At 39.4% G+C, this 12,229-nt stretch overlaps 1 protein-coding gene across 1 annotated transcript in view; it reads right to left on the minus strand.

Annotated features, from left to right (window-relative positions):
* The window catches only part of LOC107086181 (RNA-binding motif, single-stranded-interacting protein 3), a 272,957-nt gene that overhangs the window by 5,102 nt on the left and 255,626 nt on the right, over positions 1-12,229 (minus strand). Inside the window, exons 11-12 of the mRNA XM_015376965.1 lie at positions 10,628-10,738; positions 2,220-2,312 (exon numbers count right to left, since the gene is read on the minus strand). Coding sequence (XP_015232451.1) covers positions 2,220-2,312; positions 10,628-10,738 — 204 coding nt within the window. The remainder of the gene's footprint in view (positions 1-2,219; positions 2,313-10,627; positions 10,739-12,229) is intronic.

The following is a 12,229-nucleotide window of genomic DNA, read 5'->3' on the forward strand; positions in this document are numbered from 1 at the left end:
AAAAGAACAATTTAGGGAAGCACCAGGTAAGTTTTGGGAAGGTTCAGAAAAATAATTCTGGAATCACTTTGAATGTTCAGAGAAAGTGTTAATGAGCACCTAGAAAATGTAACCTTTAGAGTAACAGTAAAATGTATTTAGCTCTACCAAGGTTGTTTACCTAATGGAGCTTTACAAATAAACTAAAACATCAGAACACTGGTAGAAATTGATTTTTGTGATTTAGTTTAACAGAGATTAGTGTACGGGAACACTCTATGTTTGGGGTGAAAAACTTCTTTACAGATGGTCGTCTGGTCTAAATTCATCAAAACAACCCTTTTAGCCTTTTGTCTGTGTCGAGCGTTACTGATTGCCTCCATCACTGAGTCATTTCAATCACCTTTAACAAGCTCTCAAGGATAAGATGTCCTGTTCATATATCAGCCCTCCAGACACTAGATGATACAGTGATCTACACCCAGTCAACAGTGCACGCAGTGAGAGGACACTGGTGAGGATAGGAATAGGAAGAGGGTGCCGAGGGCTATGCTGCAACTACATCTCTCTTCTTTATACCACTCCCTCAAAGGCAACAACTTTTTAAGGAGTGGCAAGTCTAAAACGGGAGAAAATAGGAAAAAATAAGGGGCAACTAATGGACATGTCAGGGGTAACTGTCATTGTCCGGCGGCTGGTGGGGGCTAACCAGGCCTCTGTGGCTGACGGATGTTCCAGGTACCTATGGGCTCGAAGCGGTTGCGGGAGGAGAGAGAGACAGCTCTGTCGGCGCTGTGTCTCACTTCAGCTCCTGTCACCGGATACACGACTGATAGTCCATCTGAATATGACCGCACTGTCAGCCGCCAGACAGCTCGCCCGCTCTCCCCTGTTGCCCGCCTGCCTACCAGCTCTACGCGCTCATCATTTCTCAGCGCGGACTGCCTGAACCTGCCAGGAGTTCAGACAGCTGCAGAGGAAGTGAGGAAGTCTGCGCTGCACTTCAAATGCCTTTCACAAATACCTTAAACTTGTGACTTATCTTTCTTCGCTTGCCTATATTTTTGTATTTTGCCTAGAAATGCAAGACTATTAGTTATGGAGAAATCTTAATATAGTTTTTTGATTGTAATTCGATGACCGTTCTAAGTTACTTTAAGACATTTTTTATATTACACACCAAAAGACTATTAATGGGGTATCAGTGGAAAACAAAAAACAAAGCAGTTTATACCCATAAAAATGCGGGTTTTCAAAACTGTTTTACAAATAAAAATATAAAAAGCGTGGGATGCATATCAGTGGCGGCTGGCCAATAGAGGGCGCTTGGCCGCTGCCCCAACCAACCTATGACTTTGATTAAGACATAAAAAAAACTAATAAAAATGTAATTATAGAATTAAAATATTTCAAAATATACTAATATATTTTTTAGATGAGCCTGGACCAGGACCCGGTTTAGCTACAAGGCTTTGCTAACTGCAAGCAGCGAGGCTAACGCTTTATTCTGCTTTCCCTGCCTTTCCACTTTCCCTTTTTCAAACGACCCATCCCCATGATGAATCCCCATGTATGTTGAGTCCCCTAATGGGATTGTGAAAAACTTTACAAACTTTTCTTGTCTTTGTTTTCTTTGTATGCCTTTCTATAAAGTCCAGATTTGTACAGCTCCTTTTTGGGTTGGGAGTAATCTTTGTCTTTTTTTGTTACATATTCTAATCCTCTAAAGCCTTTTAGTTTAGCTAAACATATTTTTGTTCAATGTATACTATACCTATTTTTTTTTTTGGATAATGAATAAACAGTGCTGAAAGAGAAACTAAAATCTTGATATACCTTTTTATAAACTAATCTTGCTTTAAACTTCTCCAGAACTTTGCCTTACTACGCTGCTGTGTTAGTGAAAAACAACAAAAAAAAAAAAAACCTCTGCTTTTTGTTCTCTAATGTTCTTTAACAAACCTCCGAGGCCTTCACAGAATAGCTCATAGTGAATTCCAGGAGGAGAGTGTCCTGCAAAAGTCCAATCAGCTGGTTTTCCTTAGAAGGAAATAATTTTACCAATCTTACTGTATAATCTGATTGAATTGTCTTTAAATTAGCACTATATAAATCAAATGAGTAGGTAACCTTATCTAAGGAGTTTTGAGTAAAATGAACTGAGTAAATGGAAAAGAAATGGTGATGAAATGTTATCTTTCATTTTTTTCAATCTGTTTAAGCGCTGGAGTGGTTCTTACTTCGACAGGGACGGCTGTTGGAGGCACAGGAGTGTACTGGGGAATGTAGGTCCCTTGCATAGGCGCAGCGGCAGCAGCTGCAGCAGTCATGTACTGAAACACAGAAACACAAAAAAATCTATGTAGTTCAACATAACCCTTTCAGATGAAAATTCCTAAGATACTCATTAAAATCACAAATCCCAGAATCATATTACTGTAGAACCTAAATACATTCCTTATATAAAAGAAAAAAAATATGATCGTAATACTTCCCCACTCATTCAACATAATTATTCCCACAACTATTAGGAAAGCCCACACTGCTATGTTTTGAGAATCCTTCAGAGGGCGCTAAAAGAATAGAAGTACACTATGAGAAGAGCACAGCAGATTGGGCAAGTGTGTAACAGAAAGAGAGGAAAAGGAGGAGGGGGAGATGTCCTGCTGTCCCACAACTTCAAAAGCCTGGGCAAATAGACTGGGTAACTGCTGAAGAGATAAAAAAAATAATAAAAATAAGAGTCTAAAGGGAATTAACCATGTGTTAAAGAGAGCAGGAGGTCTGTTGCCTGCAGCCTGGGTTCCTTTAGTCATACCTGCCTTTGCTTTTAACACGCTCTGTATGGTGGGCATGTTACAGGCATGACACAGGTTTGGTTGCATGACAGGCAGGAGGGCTTTCGCATGTAATGTGAATGAGGTTTTTCCTGCATCCTGGAGAAAGTTGTAACTTGAGCCTGATTTTAATTAGCACACAGAAACACACACACCTTCATCAGTTCTCCTCAATGCAACTGTGTGTATCAGTGTGTGCATGTGTTCTCCTGTGCAGCTGCATGTGCAACACATTCATCACATGCCCCTGTTCCATTTTGCGTGAAAAGAAAGACAGACAAAGACAAAGAGGCTTGGAACGATAATGTTGTGGTCCAGCGCCAACGGATGTGATCCGAGATAAAAACCGCCGTGGAGCTTCCCCCGGTCTTCCTGCTGCCTTCCGGACTGAGAGAAAGGGAGGTCCGATCTGTTTTCCCTCTCTCTCACACTCTCTCTCTCATTTCCCTCTTATTTTTTTTTTCTCCCCTGCCTCTGTCCTCTTTGCATGGTGGAAATGTGCAGCAGGAGGCGGTAATGGAGGGGGTTATAACGGGCTGTGAGGCTCTTTTTGGCTGCAGGCCCGCCAATGCTGGTGGAGTGTCATTACCGGCAGCGTCGCTAATGGATCGAGTACGGCTCCGCCGCTCACCACTAATGAGAGGAGCTAAAGGCCACGGACACGGGTGATTAACTCCCCCACCGTTGCCACACAGAGCCGGGAGGATGCCCCAGGATGGATGTTAGTCTGTGTTCATCAGTGAGCGTGACCGCACAGGTCTTTGGACGTGAATTTAAGGTTATCACACCTCCAGGGCTGTCAGACTCAGGACAGGGTGAAGCAGTGTATCCAGACCTCCTGACACATCACATCTTCTCTTTCCTTCTTCCCTCTCACCTTTCTGTCATGCTCTCTTTCTTACTCCATCCCTTTTTCAAAGGGAGCCTATCAGATTGTTGAAGTGACCTTCTCCCTGTTGAATCAAAACCATGCATACCAATTTCTTCTTGGTACTTGAGGTTTTCCCCTCTCTTCCCTATTAACTTATTCAGGCAACTCACCTGCAAGGGCAACATGAAAGCAAATGAAGGGAAGTAAGGGATAATTAGCCATTATCACAATCTCCCTGTCATGGGGAAAATGTCCATTTGAAATGTGATATTTCTCTGCAGGAGTTTAGATTATATTTAGCAAGACGATTTAATAAGGTAAGATTTTTCCACTATCTGACCATTAGTTAACCTATTTAAAATGGCAGGTTGAATAAGGGCTACTTGTGAAGTTGCTTGTGTGGTAAGTCAGGGGTTTTTTTTTTTTTTAAATTTTAGCTTTCTCAGTCTTTTCTTGTCTAGTAAGTCAGAGGCTTCCAGTAATATTAAGCACACTATTTGGCAAAAAATGTAATTTTCTGAAACGCATTTACATTTATGCTCATGCAAAAAGACATGCAGGTCAGAAGCGGATGATGTATGTACATTCTGATAAACAGTAGGCTTGAAAAACTCCCTGTCAAGACTGGTGTGAGTAGACTCCTTAAGCCCCTCTAGTGCCATCGCTCACGACTCCAGTGTGACTTCAGACTCCAATGAAGCAATGCCATGACAGAATTCCATAGGATAGATTGAAATGCAGTTACCAGAGTGGTTTGGTAAGTTACTCCAATATTTTGACGGCAATTTATTTTTGGTGGCAACAAGGCTTTAAGCCAACAAGACCTCCATTAAAAAGAAGCTTTGGGGCAGCTGTGCAGCTAAAGAAAGACTCCAACATCTTCTTTTACCCACAAATCATCTTGTAATTGATTGATTGACTTTATTGATCTTACAGTGGAGAAATGTATTTGTTATATTGGTTCAAATAGTCAAAAAGAGAAGAAGAAGGTGCAAAAGGAAGAAAAAGGTGCTTGGGGTATATACAGTACACAGAGTATACAGTGTGTGCACATATAATCTTGCAACGGCTCATTGTAATTGCAGGGCACATGATATTTCAAGAGGTAATTCTTAATAGAGAATTATTAATATAAATATAAAATCCTAAACTAACTTAAAATAATTACACTTTAAAAGAGGTGGTTTTGTTATGACAGCAGTTGTGGTTGTATGGTTTGAGGGGGTCACACCTGTTTTTTAACCACTTGACTACATTATAAAAACATCAGATTTTCACCTTCTCCTTTATTTTCTATATTCCCTCACCTGCTTTTTTACTGCAAAAGGTGTCAGACACAACTTATTGACTCACAGTCAACTTGACTCTGTGTCCCTTTTTATGATTTATTTTATGATTTGTTTGCTGCCTTGAAATACACCGAGATGATGTAGGGTTAGAAATTTCATGCCATCTTTTTTTTAACAGTTGCTGATCACACAAGGTGCCTCATTAAAATCCTAAGATAATGCCATGCTTTTGTCCTGTTTTACAGTTAACAAAATGTCAATAAAGACAACAACCCTGAAGTCACAGCTAGAGTTGAACCACTTAGATCTCCAAAGCTGTTTAAGATATACCTCACTTGGAGCTGCAACAAAAGGTGGTTCTACAGTGCTGATGCTGCAGGGATGAAACTAAACGAACACGCTTTCGATTTTTTGTTACTACCTACAGCTTCCATTGTGTTGGTCCCACAAAAAAACTAGATTAAAAGTTTGTAACTTTAATAAATCTGGATATGTTTAATGTGTGAAAATACTTTTATGCATTTCTGTCTCTCAGAGCAGGTCATTGGAGGATTATTAAAATATAAAAATATTATTTTTTGAAAATATTCCACATACCCTTATCCCTGCTAACATTCCTTGAAGCTGGTATATTTAGTTACTTGTCACAGTTTGGTTGGGGATTGTTTTTGGACCCAAATGCAGAGACCAGTGAAGTAGAGAAGAGTTGCTATTGATTTAATAAAAAACTGAAGAAGACATGCAAAAATGCAAAATACAAAAAAACACAAAACATCAGGGAAAACTCATGTGGGAGGCCAGGAATGAGGAAGCAACTAACAACAACTAAACAACAACAAGGAACCAGCACAGAGTGACTGCAGAGGTGGAGTATATAAGGGTAACAGAATAAAGGATGGGGTAATGAGCTGAATAAGGAGCAGGTGTGAGTAGAACCAACTAGAAGGAAGCCAAGGGGAAAGAAAACAAGCACAAGGGGATAACAGAGAGTAACTAAAGACTGCTTGGAGATAATGGAAAATAAACCAAAGATCAATAAAACAGAACAACTAATAACTGAAAACTAAAAACTCAGAGCCCCAAAAGGGGAGAACCATAATATTACCAGCCTTTAAGTGTCTGGTACATAGTAGATAAACTTATGCTTAAGACTAATAATAATCCACACTGCCAGTTTAAGCAGACTACACCTCAGTTTAAGGTTTCTAAGAGAGCTTTGGCTCTTTGCTGGTGTGGATAAAAGGGAAGGTGGACAAAAGCAATTAATGAAACACAACAAACTTAGAAAGAAAAGCTGCCCACCAATCAGGAGAGGATTCCAGGGTAACATCTAAACAATTAGATGTCTAGCACTCTGTTTTTTTCACATTTGAAAAACCCTTAAGACATTTGCCAATCTTCCCAAGAATGGACCCCTGAGCCAAAGAGTTCTGTCTCAAATCCCATAGCTCTTCATTAGGTGCATGTTCAATGGTGGAGTATTGAACACTAGAAATGCTAAAGAACATGCCAGCATTGGGTTATAGGTTTGCAAAGTGAAAATACAACATATGACTGATTGCAATGCACAGTATCATGTTTGGACTAAGCCAAACACTGCATAAAACTGGTCAGGTATAGGAAAGTGATGATTTGGGATTATTTTGCAGCTTCAGGACCTTAGTCAGCGATACACTTTTCTATTTAACAGTTACTTTTGAGCCATTAGGGACTGTAGGGAGGCTTTCTCTCTGAGTACCACAGCGACTGATCCTGGTCAGGAAGTGTAAACAGGAGACCAGGTTGTCCAAAACAACATGAGACATTTATAAATATATAAAGTTGTTGCTGATGAAAGAAGCTCATGGTATGTTTCTTTCTTCATACTCCACCTCTTAATTAATTTATTTTTTATTTAATAATGACAAAATTAAGTTGTTCTGCATTGCTGTAGACTTTGATAGATACAAACACGTTTAGCCAGATCATAAAAGTATTTTAGCTTGTAATATCGTTGATATATTCCTTTATTACATTGTTATAAACCATGATAATATTGTTAACATGATACATTTGCTACATTTGCATACATTTACCTCTCTATTTTTGTTATTTTTATAAAACTGAAACTTTAATCCATGTTTGAAATGCAGTGTAAGAGTTCCCCCCTTTTAAAACTTCTCCTTAAAGTTATTAGAAACATTTTTATCTGTTTGAATGTAGAAAAATCAGTATTTTTTCTTGCTATTATTGAAGAAATGTATAATAAATGGAGAAGAGTCATGCTCCAAAAAGATTTAAAGGACCAAGTGGAACAGCCAAAAGAAAGTGCTTCATATGTCTTCCTGGTAGAGGGGTTGTCAATCATCAGCATCACTATGACAACATAGACCCGGATTATACATGCCATGACAGGAATAGGATGAGGAGCACAGAGGGAAGGTCACCTCTTGTCATGTCAAACATCAAGCTGTTCACACACAGATGCAGAAACTGACAGGCATGCAAACGCACACAGTGAGTAGTAGTAGTACTAGATGAAATGACAAAGGGAACATATGCACTTCCACACATGCACAGAAGCTAATAGGCGCACACTGCCGTGACAGATAGACTCCTTCTAAGTGCTGAGACTTCAAAGACTGTAAATAAATCAGTAACAGAGTAATATGCACCAAACATGGTGTCATAAATCAGTGAGCAGCATGGTTGGCATGTTTATGTGGGCTGTCCATAAACAGAAAGCCTGAGGTTCTTTAGTATTCTGTAATCAAGTTGTTTGTGCCAAATAGACGCCAAACTTTTTCCTGAGAAGCAGCTAAAATTCCAAAGTAGTGACCGTTAGGAGCTGGTGATGTACGTTTCCTTGTAATGAAGCACACTTTTCCTCCAGAACCACACTGCAAAATAACACGACTTTCTTGGAAATCTACGGTCACCATCAGAGTGTCACAGCCTGGGCAGATGGAGAACATTCAGTTCTTTTTTTGGGAGAGGGGAAGGAAGAAAAACAGCCGCAGCCAGCCGGGGAACAGCCAAGATTTTTCTGAGGTGTGGCTCCTCCTGCTAGAGCCAGTCTGGATAAGTTGTTGACTCTGGAGACATTACACACTGCAGGTGCTCTCCTGTGGCCAGGGTGAAGTCATGTGACCTATAGGGGCCTTCAAAACAAGCCCTCACCACCACATCTGAATGTACATCTGAAGAATGTGCACGGATAGTTGCACATCCTGGGTTCTAAGCCCCTTCAACAGGCTTTACCAATTAGGCTGAATGAAAAGGCCTTTCACATTTGGCTTAAGAACCAACTTTACAGGAAACACGTCTCAATCCCCATTGATGATCGAGTGTGGCATGCTGTGTGAGCCGCTCAGCCGCGGAGGAGTTTTGCTTCACAGCACATTGCCTCGGGAAAGCTAAGCAGGCAGAAAGAGGGTAAACCAGACATGGAAAGGAGCAAAAATGTCTTAACTCCTTTCTCCTATAATAGAACCAATCAGACATCAGAAGCCATCATCATAGATTAGCCTGTCTCTAATCCTGCCTTTTAGCACAGCTGGGGCAGATTAGGAAGAGGGGGGGCATTCCAAACAGAACCAACATGTCATCAGAGTCGCTGACAGCTCACCTGAAAACACAGGAGTAACTGTACAATGCAGCACTGTTTCAATCAAACTCACACAGAGAGATCAAACGTAGCATCGGAGCAAAGCTGTCGGCTTGTCTGCCCTCAGGCAGCAGGGTTAGGGCAGACAGTCGAGCTTCAGAGCAGTGTGACACTTCTAAGTCCACTTGATCCTAAAATGTGGAGGTTGGGGGGGTGGGCAGGATCTGTACAGTAAATGTATAAGGACGTCAAGAGCTAGTGATAGGGATATACTGTATGTTTAGATTTAGAAAGTGTGAGAAATGAACGGTTGAAAGTGAAAATGGCGATGAGCAGAGGGGAAAGCTCCACAGGAAATCTGTTTAATGTTGAAGATTAGGGAGGAAATATGCTCTCCCAACAGCTAGTGGTGAATTCAAGCGGTTTCAAATGAAATAATATGATAGATTTACGGCTGAGAACATGTGGCGACACTCTAAGACTGTTTGGCTTCTCTGAGAGGAAACCCGAAAACCTTCTCTTAACTTACTTTTGTGTTTCTGTAGAAAATAAAAAATTTTTTAAAAGATAAAAGTCTCCAGATTAGTGACCCTTACTTAACCTTATCAATTCTGTTTGCAGTAATTGTAACAATATCTGATGATTAATTAACAAAACACATCTTAGCTGCTTCTGGTAGCTCCTGCTGCAGGAATTTATTATAAAGCTTGAAGGATGTGGTTAGTTTTACACAAATTATGTCTTCCAGCAATTATCAAAATTTTTTTAACTGAGGTTTTATTTAAGATCTTATTTAGAGTTTCATGTTTTGATGCTCTTAAATGTTTTATATACACATAGAATATTATACAACATGTGGAACTGACTTGATACAACATCCAAAAACATCTTTAAAGCCGTTCTTTCTTAATTATACACTTCACTGAACTAGGACCTTAGAAACTGTCAAATCTTGTCATCTCTTTTAGATCCAACTGATTACTAAAGTGGTGTGCAGCAGCTCTAGATTACTCCCTTGTTTTTTCTTTATATCTCCAAGGAGACAGAATATCTTATATGGAGTTTTAGTGGAGGTTGGGTTTAGGATGTATCCTGGTTCTAAAGACACCTAAAAGACCTGCAATACATCTGGTTACAGTTTTTAAAGATGGATTAGGTGCTTGTTGGACTTCAGAGGCAGAGTGGCTCTCATCCTGGCTTTGGAATTAACCGTATCTGTTTTCATGGTGTTGCTGAGGGGTCAGTCATCTTGTAAGTCTGAGGTCATGCTTCTGAACTGGAAAAAGGTTGTGGCTTCCCTCTGGGTTGGAGATCAGTGCCCACTTCAAGCTGGTAGACGGTAGGAAGAAACATGAGGAGGATAAATTGGTTTAGATCTACTCTGCAGTAATGTAGGTTCTGCTCTGATCTCCTATGGTGAGGAGTTTCGGTAAAACTCAATAGTCTTATTTTCAAATTTTTATCTCTGCTCTTTAAATGTGCTCTTCATAAGTGGCAGGGCTTGGATCTCATCATCTTGGGGTACGAAGGGCTTGGAAAATAACTCCTGCTCATTAATAATTATCAAATGGAATTAGCTGGGGGCTACTTTGGCACCAAAGACGCCAGTGGTTGAACTAAGCCTTCTTCACAGAGTAAATAGATTCAATAAGGGGGGGATTTAATTAATTAATATATATATATATTTTTTTGGCTAAACAATGATTTTGTTTAAACCCAAGCTACACAACATGCAATTAACAGTTAAACATCAAAGTGAATACTACATGGAACTGTGCAAGAAATGACCAAAAATATATGAAATTATAGTTGTGCAATAGAGGGCAAAGTTGGTGCTGCTGCTTTTCTTTTAACTGAAAGTTGTGTCTCCATCTGTTAGAGTGTAACACACAAAACCAAACAGCAAAGTCCACAAAAGAACTCTTGCTATTCATAAATCTTAGTACTGTGGACACAGAAAGTTGCCCTTGTGTATCAGAGTATATCAGGGTTTGCTGTGAGCTCAGAAGTTCTTTTATAAGACATATTTTGTGTGATTCATGGTGGCACAACAAGGAGGACTCACACTTCCTGTAGTGCCCAGGGACAGATGGTTCATCTGCTGGGTGAGAGGGCCCATCATACTGGCAGGCTGCATGGACATAGTATGGTCCATCGCTGGCGTGATCACTGCACCCTGGAGAGGGAGGAGAAAATATATATTGATTAAAAAAGAAAAATACAGACAGAAGAAGTTTCTCTCCAACTTGACCTTTTAAAAAGTTTGGATGTAAGAAATTCTTCTGGTTCAGATTACTGTGGCCCCTAATTATTCAATCAGGGTGCTGATTTTATCGCACCACTTTGTGCTAATGCTTTTAACCTCTCTAATGAAACAAACACGATTCCTAATATCTAGAAAACGTTAGGAGTCATTCTGCAAACCAAATCAATTATGACTGAAAGTGTTTGTTTCTCAACAAGATGTGTAACTGAAGAAGTGTTTAAACATTTATGTTTTTTTTTTTGTTTTTTTTTTTTTTAAAGAGCAACATACTGTACAACTACTGTAATCTAGAAAGTAATGAAAAACCCAAAGCACAAAACATCGTCTTTCTTTTTTTTCATGACCCCTTCAACACATGAAACACATTTGATCAAAGCAGAACCTAATCAATACCAGACTTTTTGGGAGAAGTTCTTGAGTGCTGAATATGATCATCAGGATGTGAAACCTCAAGTCATTTCTGCAAGTTTACTCTCTCGCATAGATCAGCACTGAGCCTACTCTCATTCATTCTGTTTATCAGCAGTTTCAATCAAATAAGATTATAAAATGCTCATTTTACTTTTTATGCTGATTATACATTAATTCAATCAGTTTGACCCACACCTCAGTTACCTCATCACTTCCACCATTGTTTAATTATAGTCAAACTTTCTTACAATAGATGCTTGCCTTTATTGATGAAAAAAAATCCAAACATTGCAAATATTTATACCTAATTTAAAAGGTTGTTTTTTTGGCACCTTCATTCCCAGCACTTCAGATCCTCTAAACAGTACAAAAGGTCACTAGATATGTTGACACATTGTGTCTTTATAAACTGTGTTAATACAGATTAAAGGTTTTGTCCAACTTTTTAATCTCCGATCCAATTTTTTTCCATGTCACAGTGACTGCAGCGCATATAGATAGGCTCTGACTTAAGGGTGAGCAGATTCCAATCTGTGTAGATTTTTCTTTTTTAAGAGTATCTGTGCCTCACTTATTGAAACAATGTACCACATTTGACTGAGTCAGATTGTAATAAGAGGATAGAAAACACAAAAAACAACAAGAAAAAAAAAGGCTTGCCTGCAAGGCAAAGAGCATAGCCTCATTCATGACCAACCTGTACAAAACAGATAGAGGATTGTGATATACATAATAAAATGGGAACTAGGTTTAAAGAAAGAAAAACGCAGCAATAAAAGCTGTCAAAGGGTTCATGAGGTACTGGTGAGGCAGTAAGAGGTGAATCTCAGAAAAAAAGTTTTTATCTTTTTTGTCCAAAAACAGGGGAGATCCATAAGCTGCACATTCTTGGTCTGTCCCTTGTTGTTTTTTCGTGAGGCTCAAAAGGGATCGCAATTTTACTTTATCTGTCTTCTGTCCTCCTGAACTCCAATTATAGGTAAAGTACTC

The sequence above is a fragment of the Cyprinodon variegatus genome, unplaced genomic scaffold (assembly GCF_000732505.1).
Source record: "Cyprinodon variegatus isolate N-32 unplaced genomic scaffold, C_variegatus-1.0 Scaffold144, whole genome shotgun sequence".
Classification (NCBI taxonomy): domain Eukaryota; kingdom Metazoa; phylum Chordata; class Actinopteri; order Cyprinodontiformes; family Cyprinodontidae; genus Cyprinodon; species Cyprinodon variegatus.